General features: G+C 43.5%; 1 protein-coding gene across 4 annotated transcripts; it reads left to right on the forward strand.

Annotated features, from left to right (window-relative positions):
* The first annotated feature begins 3,772 nt into the window (after positions 1-3,772).
* On the forward strand, positions 3,773-15,003 carry LOC133460636 (upstream stimulatory factor 2-like). 4 transcript variants are annotated; one of them, XM_061741312.1, is made up of 11 exons: positions 3,774-4,175; positions 6,744-6,787; positions 6,880-6,986; positions 8,636-8,755; positions 9,693-9,855; positions 11,482-11,569; positions 11,710-11,754; positions 13,253-13,311; positions 14,381-14,472; positions 14,564-14,692; positions 14,783-15,003. In XM_061741312.1, the coding sequence occupies exons 1-11, from the start codon at positions 4,138-4,140 to the stop codon at positions 14,870-14,872; spliced, it is 975 nt and encodes a 324-aa protein (XP_061597296.1). In that variant the 5' UTR covers positions 3,774-4,137; the 3' UTR covers positions 14,873-15,003. The 4 variants fall into 4 exon arrangements, with proteins under 4 accessions (XP_061597298.1, XP_061597299.1, XP_061597296.1 ...); XM_061741314.1 differs by lacking the exon at positions 8,636-8,755 and having other exon boundaries at positions 3,773-4,175; XM_061741313.1 differs by lacking the exon at positions 11,710-11,754.
* The last annotated feature ends 5,990 nt before the right edge of the window (positions 15,004-20,993 follow it).

The raw sequence follows: 20,993 nt of genomic DNA on the forward strand, positions 1-20,993 counted from the left end.
CACTCCCTATCATATTAGTGCCATTTGCCTCATTGTTGTCCTTTTTTTCCAAATGGGAAGCAATAAGGGAAATGATAAAGAACCAAATCGGTAAGCAGAATTGAAAATGGAATTGGAATCGAAAAATCGTATCAATTCCTCTAATCCCTATTATCCCTTTTCCACCAAACGGAACCGGAACCAGAACCAGAACCAGAACCTGGAACCGGTTTGGTGGAAAAGCGGTCACTTTTATTTGTATTTGACCTTTCCAAAAGTCTCATCAAGTTTAACACTTTGATCCCCTGGAAACTTTGTTTTAGATCTAATAATACAACAACAATCGATTGATATTCTAGTCTTTTCCCAATAAGATTTTCTATAGAATTACGGCTACAAATAGACAACTTTTTTAACACGGACAACTCTCCATTAATTAAACTTTGCAGTGAAGAAGTGGAGGATCATTTATGTTTTTATCGCCCACTTGTAGCCGGACTGAGGTTAAATATTCACAATTGGCTAAAACCATAAATATTCATTTTGAATTCACACCGCTAAGTATTTTGTTGCAAGTGCTTGGAGCAAATTGCCATCAGGTTATAAATATAATTATTCTTTTGGGGAAAACATTTATATTTAAGGATCAATCAAAAAGGAATTTGTTTTTATTTTTTCTAAATAAAGTTCGAAGCCAATTTCTTTTGGAAAAATCATCTTGATAAATCACGACGAAGTAGAAATCCATATCAGACAATGGAAAAACTACGTTTTGAGTAAATGTATAATTATAATATTTAATTTTTCGTTTATTTACATCCTTTTTGTTTTTGGTCCTCTTTGTTTGTTTTTCTTTTATTAGGCTTTTTTTTCTTCTGTTTTTGGTTAGTGTGTTGTCAGTGTCAGATCTTTATACCGTTGAAGGAAAGACGAGACACTCCCATCCCAAGTGTTGTGTTTATTACCACATGCAGAGAACAATTACAGAATCAGCACACAGGTTTGTTTTGTACAGAACAGTATTAGGGCCATGCAGGAGAAAAATTATTTGAGAGGGGAAGATTTTTTTTATTGTGCACTTCGAGAAAAAAGTCGAAATGTCGAGATTAATTAGCCGTAACTAACTAACTAACTAACTAACTTACATCCTTGGAGCGTTACGTTAAGGGTATGTTTCTGAAGTTATGCAACTGTATATGTGTGATATGTGTTTCAAATCAATATCGTAAAGCCACAGTCACATGCACTGTTTGTTATGCTATCAGAAGACTATTGATTTTATTTTTTTCTCAACATTTCAAAATTGTACTTCAACATTTAGACTTTTTGCATAATGTGCATAATGAAAAAAAAAATCCTCCTCTAAAATATTATTTTTATTTTTCTCCTTTTCTCCTGCCGGGCCCTAATACTCTTCCATAGTTTTCCGTGTCGGGGGCCGTGGAAAACAAACCTCCACATCCGCCTGAGCCACCGTGAAGTTGAGCAATGAGACATCTTTTATAGTAAAGCATCGTTTAAACTCTAATTCAGCCCCAGATACTGCAGTTTTACACACTTCAGATCAGGTTACAGTTTACATTCACCGTGAGGTGGAGGGGAAACACGGGGGGGGGGGGGGTGGGGGGGGGGGGGGGGGGGGCGGTTTGCTTCTGAAGCTTTGCATTAACCCTGGTGATGGATGGAGCGGCTCGTCACCATGGAAACCATCCATGAAGCCCCTGCGGGCCACCTGATTCTGATTATGTGGCAGATACTTTTGGCGATACAGGTTTTGTTTTGTTTTTTGAAGTGAAGCAAAGACCTGAATGGACCTGGAGCTGTTGTACGGACCTAAGAGACTCGTAGAAAGACCTAAACTTCAGAACAGGCGTAAAACTTTAATAAAAAAAAGAAAAGAAGGGGGCGGGGATACGCACGTCTCCTTTAAAAGTGTTTAAGGAACTCGATTGATGACTTGTTACAGCAGTGCCAACAACTGAATGTTAAATAAAAACAGACTGTAAACGCTCCACCAGCAGCTTTGAAGGGCGGAAAAATGTAGAAGTGGTTTTAAAACTTTCCAAAAAAATTGGCTTCCTCTCTGCAAAGAGAATCATCGTCATGAACTGGAGGCTTTGCTTTCTCTGAATGGATTAAAGTTTACTTGGATATTTTACTCATCTGCTCTCAGACTTTGAGAAAGGCATACAAGGACATTGGGACATTGTACGGACAAAAACAAGCATTACACCAATATGATCTTGTAAACTTGACAACCTCTCCTGCCTTGGTCCTGCTGTGTTGTGTAATAGAACCATGTTAAATCCCTTTTACAATCTAATGGCGCTTTTTCACTAGCACCTACTCAGCCCGGCTCGGTTTGGTTCTTTCCCACTAGGGGTCTAACGTGCCGAGTAGATACTTTTCTGGGAAGAAATTGCGTCTTTTGTGGAAGAGGAAAATCTTTATGATCATCCTCATTGTTTCCTGAGAAACAACAAAACCTCTTTGAATGGCAGCAGATGGAACCACCTTGCAGTCGACGACTACTATACTATAGTATACTATACTATAGGCTGATCCCACCACGATGCAAAACCGGACGCCACAGAAAGTCGTTCCTTCCAGCTGCCATCAAGCTCTATAATGTGCAATAACTGTCCTATGTGCAATACTCCAGCACTTTATTCTTAGCACTTTATTACTAAGCACTTTAGCACCCCAGCATTTTAATTTTAAATCTAATTTTAATTCTAAGTGATCTGTTTTTTTTTTTTTTATTGGATCTGTTTTTGTGTTGAATGCATGCATGAAAAACGGACTGATGCTGCTGCTGCTGTAACACTTTAATTTCCTGCAAAGGATTAATAAAGTATCTTATCTTATCTATACTGTACTATACTATACCAGACAGCTCCTCGTCCACAAAAGACGTGTGCTCTTCCAGGAAGTCTTCCTGCTAGAGTTCTCATAAATTACAACTTTATTCTCATAATATTACAATTTTATTCTCATAATATTACGACTTTATTCTCGTAATATTACAACTTTATTCTCATAATATTATGACTTTATACTCGTAATTTTACGACTTTATTCTCATATTATTATGACATTATTCTCGTGATTTCCATTTTTTTTTGTCTTAGTTTGGCACTAATATTCCATCGTAGAAAACTAATAAAATCTGAATATAAAAAAAAACAAAACAAAACAAAAAAAACTTTCAAAATAAAATGTATGCGGGCGGCGCTTCCGCCTGGCGCGAGTCGCCGGATGTGTCATGTGGTCTGTCGGAAAACCCGGATTGGATCTCCGCGGTCACCTGGGCAAAATCCCCCTTTTAAACACCAACATATGCGCCGGGAGCCTGCTATTGATTGGCAGAAACAAATATCACCTCCAGTGAGGGTTTTAGTGGAAATATCTACATCTGAGGTCCAAAATTTAAGCGCCAAAATGTTTTAATCCATCAAGTATTCGTGGAGAAAATAATAAGAAAAGTATTTTTCAACATAAAAGCTGTCTGGGTCACGTGGGCACGGTGGTTAAAAACACGTTACAATAAAAAAATGAAACTACAATTTTGGAAAGTAAAAAAATATAGTAAATATAAACACTGGTTTCCCCTTCGCCCTAAAACGAAGAAAGTAGTCCGCTCCGCGTCTTAGTGGAGGCATGTCACCGCCGCGGCTTAAGGCTGATTTATGGTTCTGCGTTACACCAACGCAGGGCCGACGGCGTACGGTGCGCGTCGCTGCGTAACTACGCCGTAGGCTACGCGCGTAGACTCTGCGTCGATTTAACGCGGAACCATAATTCAGGCTTTGGCGGACAAACAACCCCCGCAGAGCGCCGTGAAGGACACCGAGGACGAAGAGAAACCCGATAAAACCCGCCTTAAAACACGGAAACAACATCAACCCAAGCGGCGTTTTTCCTTTCTCCACGACCCCCCGGGAGCAGCTCCTCCGCGGAGGAACACCGGGCCGCGTCGCGCCCCCAGATCCGTGCTCCTCCGCGGCCTCCATCTTCTCTGCTCAGCGCGGCTCCGCGCCTCACGTGTCCGGCTCTCCCCCCTCACATGACCCGCGTGTTTGTCCCCGTGACCAGCGCGTCCGTCCCCGGGAACCCGTGAGCTCGGAGCCCCGGCGGGCGGCCCCCCCAGGAGGCTCCATGGAGATGCTGGACCAGGGTCTGGACGGCTCGGCCAGGTGAGACCGAGGCGGCCGCCCCGCTTCCCGCTCCGCCGCGGGCCCCGTCCCTGCAGCCCGCGGAGGGGACGATCCGGGGCCGGTCCCGCTCCGAATGAGGAGAACTTTTATATAGGGAACCGTAATAGTGCACTTTATGAAAGGTTGAGTTTTTATCACAACTTGAAAGGTTCTCAGTTGTGGTTTAGTTCCCAGCGAGCACTTTGGCTGCAGGAACCTTGTGCCGGGAACCTTTTTCCCGGGAACTGTTTCAGGGGACTTTAGATCTGCACACACTCCGCCAGAACAGTGGTAATCCGGTGTTCTGCCAATTTCTGCTGCTTTGCCAAAAAATGCTACCTGGTTTTGTAGAGCTACAATTTTACTGTGTTTTAATCCCTAAACCACTTCCTTTTCCCCCAAATGGCCGTCATTGTAAATAAGAATGTGTTCTTTATTAGGGCTGGGTATCGATTCAAATGTCAAGAATCTATTCGATTCCGATTCTTAATATTCAGAATCGATTATCATGATTCGATCCGATTTAGGGCTGGGCGATTTTGGACAAAAATAAAATCCCGATTTTTTTTTTTTCTCTGAAAACCCGATTTTCGATTTCGATTTCGATTTTTTTGGTAAAACTACAAAAGACAATGGAATAAATTGTTTCAAATATTTTATCTTTATTTTTAAAGAAGAATAGCAAACACATTTCCCTATTGGGAATGAAGTGCATTTGAAAGATACTATAAATCCTCCTTGAGTTTAGTAAAGTGACAACATTTACAATTTTCTTGACCAAACAAAGATGACTAGACGAGCTCTGTCTGTAATGCAGCCAGCTGCAAAAATGGAAAATCGATTTTCCGATTTTCCTTTTTTTAACATCGATTGTGATTAATAAATCCGATTTAGATTTAAAATCGATTAATCCCACAGCCCTAATCCGATTCGATATTGATTTGGCTTAGTGTTATTTAAAATGTTTTTTGAGCTGTTGCCTGAATTATGACTGTAAAATAACTAGTAATAATTATTGTGAAATAACTAAGAAATAAATAACTCAAACAGGCTTTTCAATATCCATTTAAAGTGCAAAAAAGAAAGAAATTGCAACAGTTCATGCAATAAACAAATCATTTTAGCTTATTTAATTTATTCTGTCACCACGCACACATATTGCCATGAAGCACCTGGCATTTTTCAGAAGTGTCATGACAAACTGTGTGTCCGACTACTGGGATTAAAGTTCACCTGGCGAAAATGATGGAGGGAAAAAAAAACCCCCCCGATAAAAACCGTCTTAAAACACGGAAACAACATCAACCCAAGCAGCGTTTTTCCTTTTTCCACGACCCCCCGGGAGCAGCTCCTCCGCGGAGCCAGGCGGGTTGTCAACACTGGGCCGCGTCACGCCGCCAGACCCCGCAGATCCGTGCTCCTCCGCGGCCTCCATCTTCTCATCTTCAAGTGACGTGTGCGCTCTTAATAGTACGTCCAAATTAATGCATACTACTTATATTTACTCAAAAGTGTGCCGAACTTAAGTATACTTTTTAGTATATACAGTTTAGTATGGCATTTCGGACACACCTTGAGGGAGAACCCAATTTGTTTTGCTCGGGATGGCGAGACCGGGAACCACAAGTGTAGTTCCCGGGACACGTGTCTCTGGACCCGGTGATGTCACACACGTCTCAGACGTTTACAGCTTAATGGATGGTAAAATAAACACGTCCGGCATCGGACCATGAACTCCTCGTGTTTTTAACAGGTTTCACTTTTGTGTTTCACTACTTTTACAGATAAAGTTTGAAAAGGAAAACAGCTTTAAAAAAGATAACTTAACGACAAATATGAAGTTGCAAAACTACAAGTTGTATCTTTGCTTTTTACTTCTTTTTGCTCCACCGGACTGGAGACGACATCGGGGCATCGGTGGATCTCCTCGGTAGTCTCCAACCCGGGTCCTCAGAAACCGGTCCTGCAGGTTTTACACGTCGCTGCTCTTCTTCAGAACAAACTCACCAGACTTGTGCAGATGACGAGCTAATGATGCATCAGGACCAGTTCCTGAGGACCCGGGTCGGAGAACACGATGTGGACTGGAACAGCTTTGGTTGCAGCTGATGACATTTCAGGTCCCATTTCAGCTCCGCCAGTCCCGCTTCAGGTTCCGTTTCAGTTCCCCGGTCTCAGTTTCAGCCCCGCCGATCCGGTTTCAGCTCCGCCGGTCCCAGTTTCAGGTCCGGTTTCAGCTCTGCCGGTCCGGTTTCGGCTCCTTCGGTCCGGTTTCAGGTCCAGTTTCCGTGGTTACACCGGAACTGAGGACGTTTGGATAGATTTGATCAGAATGATGCTAATTAGCATCATAGCTTAACACAAGCTAACCTTCCAGGAACCCAAACACAGTGGCGGGTTTGGGTTTTCCCAGTTTCTGAGTTGACATCAACTTCAGGCTTAAGTTACGTCTCTAACGTTTATGTCCTGGCGGCGCCGGGCGGTACCACTGGCTGGTACCACTGCACATATGAGAGAGTTATGTCTTTATTTTTCCCGACTCACTGAGTTTCTCTTCTGGTTCTTCAGCCACGAGAAGCCGGAGACGGAGGAGGTGGTGCAGCTGACGGAAGGTTTGGACCTCAGTACTCACTACACCAGGTTCAGAACCCGAGAGGGGATCTGGGGTCCGGCCGGGTCTGAACCGTCTGTCTGTGTGTTGCAGGGGAGGCGGATGAGCAGACCGCCGTGGCCATCGCCGGCGTCCCGCAAGCCACCTTCGCCGAACACGGCGTGCAGTACCAGTTCCGCACGGAGAACAGCGGCGGACAGGTGAGTCGGTTCTGCACGGGTCGGTCCATCGGTGGGACGGTGGACCGTGGTCTTGGACTAGTCTCGAAAGAAAATGGTCGTCAGACTGGTTTTGGGTCAGGTCCTGGTAGTGATGCACCGAAATGAAAATTTGTGGCCCAAACCGAAAATAATAATAAAGATTTGGCCGAACACCGAATAATACCGAACAATTGTTCTTCTGAGTTTTTCATTTATTTTGCCAATTTTTTCACCATTGCATAAATCAAATAAATGTGCAGCGAAATACCCGCCAGTCACAATTTGTCTTACTGTACTTCTTGTATTTTTTCTCATAATCCTTTTTCATTTTCTCCCGTTCAAATCCAAATAATCGGGTCGCGGTGGGGCTGATCTCCACAATTTGAAGCCTTGTATAATAATTGTAAAAATCTGGGTTATTTTCTTGGAGGATCTCGTCATATCAGACAGTGAGGGTTTGCGCACCGCATCGGTAGTACGGGCCCTTTTCTCTGTGCTCTCTCCCCGATCTCCTGTGCGTCCCGTCACCGTCTCCATCACCAAGCGGTTTCCCAAATCCAACTCAGCCTGGATCATTTCTCGTGTCTTCTGCTTTTTTCCCACATCCAAGTAATGATCTGACATGCTGACATGTTTGCTGCTTAAAACCGCTCGCCCCCTCACTCCATGCTGTGTGATTGCGTCATCACACGCCGTTATTAATTGTTCGATTTTTTTATTTTTTTTTCCCCCACTTATTCCACCGAACACCGAAAGTGTTTTTTTCGTTATTTTCGGCCGAACAATTTCGGTTACCGAACATTCGGTGCATCACTAGGTCCTGGTCTAAGTGGGTCCAGTCTGGGAGGGTCCGATCCGCCGCGAGAGACGGTACGGCTCGGCCCCGGTCCGTTCCAGACCAGGTCATTCGGCTCTGTTAGTGTCCAAAAGTTAGTGCTAACAGCTAAGTAACTGAACCAATTACAGCTTTTCATTAACCTGTCAATCAAAGACCACAGCCCCAATTACACCTAGATGTGTAGCTTTATATCTACAAGCATGTTCCAACGTCCGGGTCGAGGTGTCAGGTTCTACTCACATACCCGTTTTCCACCACACCGGTTCCAGGGCCGGTTCTGGTTTACAACTCGAGAACTTGAGAACCAGCTGAGAACTGGTTTGTTTCTCAATAGCTTAGGGTGCTAAGGGGAGCCACGTCATTACGTCTCTGCAAACGTCAATTACGTCGCTGCATTAGTGTGAAAGTTGCAGCAACAACCAGGTATCTGGTCTAATAGGACTTGGTCCTCGTAGCTCCTCCGTAGACACATCTCTAAAAGACAGGTTGTCTCCTCCTCAGACCCATGATGCTTTGCTGCATCCAGATTAATTCTTATTTGAAAATGTCTCCGTCTCCCAGTCTTGCTATTGCCGTTGGTCTGAATAACTCCACCCCCTCCGCTTACGTAAGCGGTTCTTTCCTCTAAACCAGCAAATAGTTGGTGCTACCTTGCAACCGGTTCTTCTGGCCCGGAGCCAGTTCTTTGTCAGTGGAAACAGAAAGCCCGGTTCCAAACTCAGCACTGGCCCAGAAACTGAACCAGCCCTGGAACCGGTTTGGTGGAAAAGGGGTAAAGTTGTCCGTGTGCTAACCGTCTGCCCGTCTCCAGGTGACCTATCGGGTGGTTCAGGTGACCAACGACCACCTGGAGGCGGCGGGTGACGAGGCCGGAGCCGTCAGCGTCGTGTCCACCGCGGCGTTCGCCGGAGCCCCTCAGGCCGTGGCCCAGGTGAGTAGAAATGTAGCCGGAGGCCGTGTCCAGGTTTGGCCGGTCCTGGAGCGGTCTGCCCTCACCCAGGACTGCAGGTGGCCGGGGAGGCTAACGGGAAACGTCGTTCCAGCGATGGCGCTCCGTTGTCGGGTGGTACCGCGAGCAGACGGCGGCCTCCTCGGACGGCTTCCTGAGGTCACCTGAAGTCGTTGAGATCATGTAGAACTGCCCGGTAGTTGGCTAGTTTAGGTTATATCCCTTAACGTCTACTTATTCATAGATTTATATTTGTAAAAAGACGTGTTTTTCTTCCTAAAAGCGTAACTCCCAGTGCTCTGCGTAACTCCATATCTCATTGTTAAAGTCATATTGTAACGAAAAAATGATGAAGTCGTGTTAAAGCACAACTGCTGTGTATTAATGAGGCCAAAAACAGCTCTTGATGACTTTATTGACGACTACGTCACATCCAGAGACGTAGAAATACAAAAAGAAAATGTTTCCATGACATGTTTGCACTGAGCTGGATGATCGACACGTCTGTAAAACCGCCTTTTTTTTTAACTAGAGACATTTCCATCGCAGGTTTTTCTTTGACATATTTCAGTTTTCGGATTTCCTGATTTTTGTATTGATCACATAACAAATGCCGAAGTCTCTCTCGACTCTCCGGTATCTCAGGTTTCACTCGTCTCTCCGGATTCTCAGGTCTCTCTCGACTCCATTATCTCCCCTCTCTACGGTCTCTTGTCTCTCCGGACTCTCTGGTTTCTCCGGTCAGTGGAAGAGCAAACCAGGTCTTTTTGGAGCCGTCTGAAGCTAGTTTGAGTTGGTGGAAAAGTCCTCGGTTGTTATCTCATCGTGATGGTTGCCACCTCTCACAAACGGGCCAGAACTCTAGTCGCTTCTCGGGTTCATCGTTTGGAGCCGTGACCCGGTACGTCCTCTCTTCCAGGCCGTCATCCAGAACCCGTTCAGCAACGGTGGCAGTCCGAGCGGAGAGACGGCGGGAGGAGAAACCCGCTTCGCTTACTTCCCCGCCACTGCCGTCAGCGATGGAACGGCGGTGTCGGTGCAAGCAGCGGCTGCCGCCGACCCAGCGATCGCCCAGGCAGGAGGTGAGAGCCGCAGTCCGCCGGGTTATTGGATAAGAATTGTAATAACAACTTTATATGTGCCGTCTTTAAGTCAAGATCATTTCATGAATATCACAGAGGGTTATATTCTGACATTTCACAGTCTTTAAAGGTATTGTGACATGAAAAACACATTTTTCTTGATTTTTTTTGTGTTTTGTTGGGTGTCTTGACATCAATTACACCCAAAAAACAACAAACTTTTAACATTCAGTGTATTGTGTGCTTTCTGGGATTTTCCGCATAACTATGCAAAAACGGCGCATCTGGTTTGGTGGCGGATCGTTACGTAACGATCCGCTAAATCACCGCCCCCTCCACCCAGCTCCCTGCCTCCTCTCCTCTCCAGCGCACCATAAAGGCTGATTTATGGTTCCGCGTTACACCGACGCAGAGCCTACGGCGTAGGGTTACGCGGCGACGCGCACCATACGCTGAACCCTACGGCGTAGGCTCTGCGTCGATTTAACGCGGAACCATAAATCAGGCTTAACACGGAGCTGTTTAGAGCGTCTTTTGTTCTAATCACCGGGAGGAAAACTGCTAAAAAGACCCGCGGCCACTGACTGGACTTAAGATAAGGGGACACTGCTGCTTGCATGCCTTTATTTTTATGATTGTTTGCTGTGGTTCGCCCTGCTGCTTTTCCGTGCATGCTTCGCCTGTCGCTCCCGGCTTAACTCTCCGACGCCGCTGTGAGCGTATGGCTGGGTTGGAGGAGGTTCGGAGGAGGAGCGGGGGAATGATTGACAGGAAAGGGGGGAAAGGAAGCATTTTTCACGGCGCAAAAAAAACACTGTCATAAAAAGCCAGTAATAGAGTACTAGAGTGAAGTTTTTCTTGTTACACTCTTTTAGACACATTTGAGGGATGTTGGCCAAGACTTTTAATAGTGTTAAAAGCATGTAAAAATGATGTCACAATACCTTTAAGTTAGTCTGCACTGGAAAAAGCCACTCAAACTATATAAAATGGCCCATTCCCCACAAAGTCAAGGAAACTCATTTTAAATTGATCAATAAAAAGTATCCAACCGCTGAATTTTTGAAAGATTTAAATTTTAAGTTGAACCCTGTGCTTTTTGTAATGAATCTGAAGAATCACTTGATCACATTTTTCTATTGTGTCCTGTCTCACAAACTTTTTGGCGTGAAATTAGAAATTGGCTATTTTTAAAAATGAACGACATCCCAAAATTAAAAATCGCTTATACTATTCTTTTACATGGATATAATTGACAAATCAGTGTCTCTCTTGGTTACTGTCATTCTTCTACTGGCTAAATATCATATACACTGTTCGTGGAGAAAAATGAAGCCCTCTTTCCAATGTTTTTTTTAAATAAAAAAATTATTAGCTGATATTATCAAAGTGTCTTTTATTTTAATCTCTTTCTGAGATGCTATTTGCCTTAAAATGCCTTACTGTTTTTGTGATTAATTTTACTTATGTTTACCTTATTGTTTGTGTATATGTCTCTTGTTCATGATACCTATTTTCTTGTATTGTATTTGCTCCACTAGCAGTTTGTATAAATGTGTGTTCTTGTTTATAAATTGCATTCAGTAAAAAATCAGGGATGCTGACCGCCTCTCTTTCTCAACCCAGGCCAGTTCTACGTGATGATGAGCCCCCCCGAGGTGCTGCAGACCACCAACGCGCGGAGCATCGCGCCGCGCACGCACACCTACACCACGTGAGTCCCCGTGTGACCCCCCCCCGGGGTCGTGGCCCCGCCGTCACACGTGAGCGGAGGCTCTTCACCTCCCTAGATCAGTCTTGTGTTCTGTCTTTACTTCCATCCATCACCTGAACTCCACTTACCTGCCTCCTCAGAGACCTCGAGGAAGGCAAGATGTTGCAGCATGGCAGCTCAGACTGGTGAGAGGACCTTCATGTACGCCCCCCCACCCCGACCCCCCCATCTAATGTTGTAGTTCCCCTGTCGACCACCAGGGGGCCCGTCAACATGTCCAGCCTTACAGCAAAATAACGTCTTTATAGCCTCGTTCAAATTAGTCACTTCAGTCGTGACTATCGAGTTGAGGACGTTGGGACAGATTTAATTAAAAAAAAATTAGTGATGCACCGATTGTTCGGTAACCGAAATTGTTCGGCCGAAAATGGCAAAAAAACACTGTGTTCAGTGGAATAAGTGGGGAAAAAAAACGAACAATTATTAACGGCGTTGTAATATAAGGAAATAGACTGGCCGCTCCCGTAACTTTGCGCACTACATAAATCGTTGGCCAACCAAAAAGTAACCACATAAGAATTTTACCTAACATTCACCAGGAGGTGGAACCAAAACAACATAATGCTGGGAAATTAAAAAAATTTCATTTTTTTATGTTCAATAAATATTTTCTACCTTGTAATTTTGTAAAAGATTTTTTTCTTTGAAAAGCATGCCTAAATCAAATGTATTTGATTTATGCAATGTTGAAAAAATTGGCAAAATAAATGAAAAACTGCTGAAGAACCATGTTCGGTATTGTTCGGTATTCGGCCAAGTCTTTATTATTATTTTCGGTTTCGGCCACAAATTTTCATTTCGGTGCATCACTAAAAAAAAAGTATGTAAAAACAATATTAAATAGCACAAATAAAACTATAAGCTAAGTCAGAGGTGTGTGTGGCCAGGGCTTCAGTTACTCCCAGAGTGCCGTGGGGCTAGCTACTCGTTATGGACACCGGGTTGACCCTCCTTCAACTGGTCTCTGACTTAACCACCCGGATGGCGCTATGGTTTTATATTTTAATGAAGTGATGGTTGTTGGTGGTTACCACGGGAACCCGCTCTCTGGATCTGGGTCAGAACCATCACAAATCTTGGTTCTGAGGGGGACTGACACCAAAACCCGCCAGCCGGAGCCGAGTTAAAGCCCATTCGTACGAGGCGGCGCCGCACGGTATTTGTCGGCTCGCACTTCCACCCGTTTTAGCCTCTTTTACTCGGCAAGTGTTTGAACGCTCTAGCCCCGCCCCCTCCGCCTGAGCTGCTGCGTCTTGACACGCCACCTCGCCACGCGTGCCGGGGAAACGAGGGAGCTCAGAGGAGCACGGCCTTCTGCGGCTGTCGCTCCAAGAATGTGGTCTGATCCGGTTTTTCTGGTTAGACCCGCCCCAGAACCGGCATTCCCGGCCCCATCAGACGGTCCGCCGTCTCCGTGACAACTGTGATGCCTTTCCGCTTCCCACGGCGCTCATTTCAGAACGGGGAGTAACCGCGCCGCCTCCCCGTCCCTCACGCGTCACAGCGGGGTGATTAAAGGCGCCATGGGGGCGTGGCCAACTGGCCGCGTGAACGTCTCTCTGTATGATTTAATAAGATGGGAATGTTGGCATCCAAAGGTTGTTTTTGTTTGTGTGGTTGCAGGAAGGTGGAGGGTCCGCGGCCCCCCCGGGACGAGAGGCGGCGAGCGCAACACAACGAAGGTGCGTTTGGAGAACGAGTGAACACGTTGAGGGAGGTGTAGAAATACATGTATATGAGCCGGATGATGGACACGTCTGTAAAACCACCTTTTCTAACTAGAGACGTTTCCATCAGAGGTTTTTCTTTGACATATTTCAGTTTCAGTCTTTTTACGGATTTCCTGATTTTTGCATTGATCACAACGAATGCCGTAGTCTCTCCCGGCTTTCCGGTCTCTTCGGTTTCTCCCGTCTCTTCGGTTTCTCCCGTCTCTCTGGGTTCTTCAGTCTCTGGTCTCTTCGGTACGGTGGCCGAGACCCCCCATTGCTGAAAATAAAAGTAACGCTGCAAACAGAAACAAACGCCGCTGCAAATAAAATAAACGCTTAGCAAATAAAATAAACGCTGCAAACAAAAAAGAAACGCCGCTGCAAATAAAAGAAATGCTGCAAATAAAATAAAAAAAACGACGCAAATAAAAAAGCCACAACGGAAGTGAATTACCGGGGACTATTTTTGCCGATGCACCGGGGTTGCACATTAAAAATTACACGTAGCGACGTTGAACACTAACCTTTTCACTTATTTTCTTGTTCGTTGTTCTTCTTATTCCTCTTATTCCTTATTTCTTCCTTTTCACTTACGTCCTCTTCTTCTCCTCTCACGTAAAAAACACCGGTGCATCGGCAAAAATAGTCCCCGGTAATTCACTTCCGTTGTGGCTTTTTTTATTTGCGTTTTTTTTTTTTTATTTGCAGCGACGTTTCTTTACATTTGCAGCGTTTCTTTTATTTGCAGCAGGGTTTGTTTTTTCATTTTTAGCGTTTATTTTATTTGCAGTGGCGTTTCTTTTTATTTGCTGCGTTTCTTTAATTTTCCGCAATGGCGGGTCTCGGCCACCGTACTTCGGTCTCTCTGGTCTCTCCGGTCTCTCCGTCTGTCCGGTCAGTGGAAAAGCACAACACAACGAAGGTGCATTTGGAGAACGAGTGAACAGGTTGAGGGAGGCGGTTGCTCGGCAACGGGGTGACGGAGTCGGCCAGCGCTTGTGCATGAACCTCAGAGTCTGAATGTTTGTGTCGTCCGCAGTGGAGAGAAGAAGACGAGACAAGATCAACAACTGGATCGTCACGCTGTCGAAGCTCATCCCCGACTGCACGGTGGACAGCCGGATCGGAGCGGTGAGCGCCCCTAAACCCCGCCCCTAAACCCCGCCCCCGACCCCGCCCCCTCTCGGGCGACGGGTAACTCACTCTCACCTGTGTTGTCCAGAGCAAGGGAGGCATCCTGTCCAAGGCCTGCGACTACATCCGGGAGCTGCGGCAGAGCAACCAGCGGCTGCAGGACGGCTACAAGGACGCGGAGCGGGTGGAGATGGACAACGAGCTGCTCCGGCAACAGGTGCGCCTTCGACCCGCCGCGGGACCAGCAGGACCGGCACCCCCGCCAGGCCACGCCCGTCTCACCTCTCTCTCTCTCTCTGCCCGTCAGATCGAAGAGCTCAAGAACGACAACGCGCTGCTCCGGGCGCAGCTGCAGCAGCACGGCGTGGAGGTGGCCGGCGACGCCACGCCGCAGTGACGGCGGGCCGCCGCGGTGTCACCAGCAAGCACAGCGTCGCACCCCCCCACCCCGGACCCGGGGCAGGAACCACGGGGCGACGCCCACCTGAGACGGGGAGGGGGGCACACGGACGAGGAGGTGGCGTGGAGCGCCGGGACGCCGAACACTGCGATAACTCCACCGCCGGCCCCGGCACCTTTTAACTTTATTTAAAAGCCCGCCACAGACGACGACACTTCCTCCCCGAACTTTAGCTTCTGCTGCGTGAAACTAAACATGACTCGAGCGCAGCTCCTCCCGCTGTCTTGAGAGGAGGAGAAGAAGCTGCATCAGCTCCTTCACTTCCACACTGAACGGCACGGCGGCGTCCCGGACGCCCCCGCCGGCACGCTCCGAGACTCTGATTGTAGCATCGATACGACGGTTATGAAGGTTTTAACTTTAGAGTAAGGCCTACGTAGACTCCTGGTTCTCACATAGCTCAGGTAACAGGGGGGAACCGCCTCCGGATGAGATTAGATCAGGCGTGAACCCAGTCGGAGAAATGAAATCTCAGTTTATGCTCCATGGGTTCGTACATCTGTCGCTACGGTAACCCGCACAGCTCGTGTTAAACAACAGATCCACCAGGGGGCGGCGACGAGTCGACTACTGCGACTTTGACCCGCCCCCTGGTGGATGTGTTGCACGGCAACCATGTAAATGCAGATGGGACGTGGAGGTGAGTTGGGACAGACCACAGCCCTAGCAGGATGACGTGGGCGGAGCTACGACCAAACCCGTACCAATGAGATGTCCGTCGCACCTGCAGGAATGCAGCTTTTAGGGGCGGGGCTCACATGAAGCCCATCCCCTGTCCTGCGATTGGTTTGGTACATTATGGACCTGCAGAAATGGGTGTGGCCTGGGAGGGTTAGCAGAAACCGTTAAATGAGGCGGGACTGGCCCCGTTTGATGCCACGTACAAGTAACAATACTGGGTTTTTTTTAGCAAATTGATTTTTTTTTTTATGTTGGGCATTAAAATGTGGATTGTTTGAATATTGGCACCGCGGGGTGCGTCCAGACCGGGCTTCAGCTCGCCAGTCCTGCTGGATCTCCGTGGCGTTTGAACAGTACAGTCGGGGGTCACGGACACGTCCAGGCGGATGCAACTAACCTGCTTTTGTCTACACTGGAAGTCCCCAGAGCACGGAGGTATAACCACTGGCATGATTACCGCTGACGCTACAATAAAACCAATGTTTCTACACGACTGGTGTCTGTTTCATGAGAATCACATTCAACTTGGATTAAAAAAGATGCAACTTGTGTAATTAGGGCATATCACCCCAGCAAGTGCTGATAAGAGGCCCATATGGGTTAGAACCGGTCCTGATGGCCTTTATGGACTCTTAGGTTTTAAGGTGTAGCCCGAAAGGTAAGTGTTCCTCAGTGGGGTCTGTTAATAAAACTATCTGGGCCAAGCAGTTTAGGCCTGTGTATTTAGTCCAGAATGAGCCTTTCTCTCATTTTATTCTATCTATATTTGCTATGTATATACTCCTGGTTATTTATTTAATAAATATCCATCTTGTTAATATTTGTCAGAGGTTTTCACACCCCCCATGGGAGCTCCACGGCCATATTGACCCTTACCACCATAGACATGTATACATAGATGCCTCATTGACCGCTGGGGCGAGACAAATACGGCTGCCATCTTGGACCAGTCATCCTACCCAAACGACAGCATAAGACAACAGTATTAAAGCCAGAGCACTGGGCCGCGTATTCCTGTACAAATCGGAGAACAAATGCGACCAGGGATTAAAAAAATAAAAATAAAATCGAAAAATAATGCTACACCACATTGCCAAACTCACCTCTTGACCTGCATATATATATATATATATAGAGAGAGAGATTAAACTTTTTTCAATTTATCTTGCTGCTTAATTCCATATATTCAAAGATTAATTTCCTGAATGGCATGCCATAGTATGTGTGTGTGTGTATATATATATATATATATATATATATATATATATATATATATATAAAATGTATATTCATAATAACATCTCCATATATATCTCCATATATATCTATATACACATATATATATATATATATATATATACACGCACACACACATACTATGGCATGCCATTCAGGAAATATATATATATATATATATATATATATATATATATATATATATATATATATTTAGATGTATATGTGTATATAGATATATATGGAGATATGTAGATGTTATTATGAATATACATTTTATATATATATATATATATATATATATATATATATATATATATACATACATACACGTGTGTGTGTGTGTGTGTTTTATTGTTTATTGTTTCTTCATATTATTAAAATAGCTGAATTTTAGACAATCTGCTTCTCTATCGTGTTCTGTTTTTACAAGTGTTTGTGTGTGTATTGTGTGTATTATTATATATATAATATATATATATTTTATATATATATATATATATATTAACATATATATATTACATATGTATATAAATACATATAATATAAATTTAAAAAATATATATATGATGTCTGCTTACAACTACAGTACTGTTACAATCATACATAATTCACAATAAACATTTGCCTGCACTAATAACTTTAACGTGTAATGCTTTTTTGCGCAGCTGTTTGAACAAAGTTCCATAGAATTCATACATGTTCGGTTGCAGTTTAACGATTCAAAAGATAAACGGACAAACAAACGGCGGACCACGCGGTGCCTCGTCGAGTCCGCTGGTTGCCTGGAGACGGCGTCGCCGGCCGTTGCCATGACAACGCCGTTCCGCAGGAAACACAACACGACGAAGCCACGCAGACGCCACGGACGCGCAAAGTTAAGCATTTGGGTGAGTAAACATGGAGTTAGGTTTAAAGTACACGACGTTTCGTGAATAAAACGCAAAACTTCCGAGTTTCGGATGGAAGCGGAAGTTTCAGACGTTAAAGTAAATGTCTACAAAAATGACTGCTAGGGTAGTCAAAAAAGTCAACCAACGAACCCGATTCTTGTAGGATCGCCCCTCTAGTTGGTAGAGACACACTGAAGATTTTGGCAAGGGCACTCATTCAACCTCACTTTGATTATGGAGTTCATGTCTGGTACCGTGACGCCACTAAGGCTCTGAAAAAAAAAAAAACCGATTCAAATGCACCTTAACATTTTTTATATTTTTTATATTACTTATATTTCTTGTATTTCTTATTGTTTGCACTACTGCTATTTATCTTGCACTGGAGAGGTGATGCTACCTCTAATCTCACAGTACCCAGGTACATTGATAATAAAGTATTCTGATATATTCTGAAAACCAAGCTCCAGACAGCTCAAAACAAACTGATAAGGCTTCTGCTCAATCTTCCATCTCGGGCTCACCTAACAGTAAACCATATGCTCAGCGTGGGATGGCTCCTGGTAGCCGACAGAGTACAGTTTCTTGCATTGATTTTGGTGTACAAGATACATTACTCCTCCAAAATACCCTTGTACTTGTCTAAATACTTTCAAAATGTAAAAGATGTTCACCACCATAACACTAGAGGCAGCTCCACAAATCACTTTCAGCCCAGGGTTAACTCCAAGAAAGGTTCAAACTCGTTTGCATCCTATACTACCAACATGTGGAATTCCTTACAGACAACCATAAAAGAGAGCAAATCCCTAATCTCCTTCAAGTCTGCCCTAAAAAGCCACCTACAAGAGGCTGCTACTCCTAACTGGGAATAATCAAAGCCTCTACTGCACATCCCACTGTTCCTTCTGATTATTGTTTCTTGTTTTTGTTTTTGTTTTTTGTTTTGTTTTCTGCTTTTGTTTTGTATTACCTAGCTTATTCTATTTGTCTCATCACCTTTTTAGTCTCTCTCGGTGCAAAACAACAGTAATTCCCCCCTTTTCTTTTTTTTTTTACAATCTTCCCTACAAAGTACTGCTTCTTACCTGTATGTCATTCAATGTTATATGAGTTAAAAAAGGTCTCCAATGTAAACAAGTGTAATGCTTTCTTGGAATAATGCCTTTTAGGTGACTTTGTATCAGCGAATCTGTACTGTCACGAAACTGTACCTGATCCTATGCAATTCTTCTAATAAATTCTTCAATCAATCAATCAATCTAAAATAAAATAAAAAGTAAATGATCTGTTGAACGTTTAATCGCGTGACCACTACGCTGTCAGTAACGTATATTTAAGGTCTTTGAGGTGTCTTTTTTACTTTTTTATTTATTTTTATGAGACTTCTCATTTTAGTTCCCTACTTTTTAAAGGAAGAAAATTAACCAGTTTTTAATTTAAAACAAATGACTTTAAATTACATGAAATATGGAAGTCGATATTTTTGTATAAACATATTTCTGATCACAGATTATTAATACTTTTCAAATGTAATACTTTAAAGACAACGTTTGATTAAAGGGGAAACACCTTTTTTTTATAAAAAATTTAAAAAATAAGGTGATCAATCCGATAAAGTAAAGTCAGAGTAATCAGATTACTATTGTACCAGCTGATCATGATTATTATTGTTAAAGATTGTTTGTTTATTTCGGTAATTTCCGAAATAAGAATTCCAATACAGAAGAAATGAAAGAAAAGAAAACAACAAATAAACATGAAGTTAATGCTAATATTGCATTAGACCAAAAAATATAAACAAAACTAGAACGAAAAGGTGTAGGCTGAAGCTTAGCTTATTACCCTTTTATAATCAATTTCTGTCAGCTCCTACATGTACCGATACAGAGCAGTCAATCAATTAAAAGAAAAACATTTCATATACCGGTACTTTTTGTATATTGAAAACATTCAGTACTGCATAGACCATTTATTTAACTGACACTTAAACATAAACACTCATACAATATGATCATACTCAGTACTCGAGTTGTAAAAAAAAAACAGGGGGGATGGTGGATTTTATCCTATGGGGACAGATAATTTGTGCTGATTACAAATAATATATTACAAATAATAGCACTGACCAAAACACCTGCAGAAATACTGCAGGAATGACATAGCAGCAGTTAAATGCAGCCTTCTGTAAGCTTTAAATATCCACTGGGCTTACATCAAATACATCAAAACACAACAATAAAAAACAGTTTTCTGAACTTATCAATATGACTCTGTCCTTCACAGGATAAGTAAAATGGATCACTGCAAAAAGTCAAAATCTTAACAAGAATATTTGCCTTATTTCTAGTTAAAATGTCTCATTTTAGTAAAAAAAAATCTCATTACACTTAAAACAAGACTCATCACTGGAAAAAAAACAACAATTTTCACCTGTTTCAAGTAGATTTTCACTTAAAATAATTAGAAAAATCTGCCAGTGGAACAAGATTTTTTTGCTTGTAATGAGAAGATAAATATTGTCCCACTGGCAGATTTTCCTACTTATTTCAAGTGAAAATCTACTTGAAACAGGTGAAAATTATCAAATAAGTTATTTTTCTGGTGTTATTTTTCTGGTGATGTAAAACCACATTCATTGATGAAATGACATAAGGGATGGAAAGGGGGGATGGCAGTTTTACAGGGGGGATGATTTGGACCGTTTTTATTTCAGGGAGATGCCATCCCCCCTCACCCCCCCTCAACTCGAGTACTGATCATACTTAATGAGCACCTTGTTCTTCAATATTTTTTTTATATTTTTGACATGTACTGCACTCTTTAATTTCCATTTCCAAAGCATTTCACAGATTAACCCCATAAACTGAAACACATCTATGTTTGTCATCCGTTCTGTTCTTTGTTTTTGTAAACATACAGCTTCCTCTCAGTTCATGCCCACTTTGTCTTTGCTGAAACAGCTTCTTGATACAGTGTGGCAACAGATTATTATAAGCCTTGTACAACAACAGTGATATTTTGAAATCAACAAGTTCATTAAATTTGAGCATGTGACAATTAATACATAATTTATTTGTTGGTTCCCAATAATCAGCTCTGTTGATAACAAAGATAAGACATAAGATAAGATATCATGCTTGAAGTGTGTTAACTGTAATGAAGTGTCCTAATCAAGCCTCAATTAAGTCATAATTAGTGCATAACGAAGGCTGTAAAAGTAAAGTAGAATAGAATAAAGAAAAACA

The sequence above is a fragment of the Cololabis saira genome, chromosome 15, assembly GCF_033807715.1.
Source record: "Cololabis saira isolate AMF1-May2022 chromosome 15, fColSai1.1, whole genome shotgun sequence".
Taxonomy (NCBI): domain Eukaryota; kingdom Metazoa; phylum Chordata; class Actinopteri; order Beloniformes; family Belonidae; genus Cololabis; species Cololabis saira.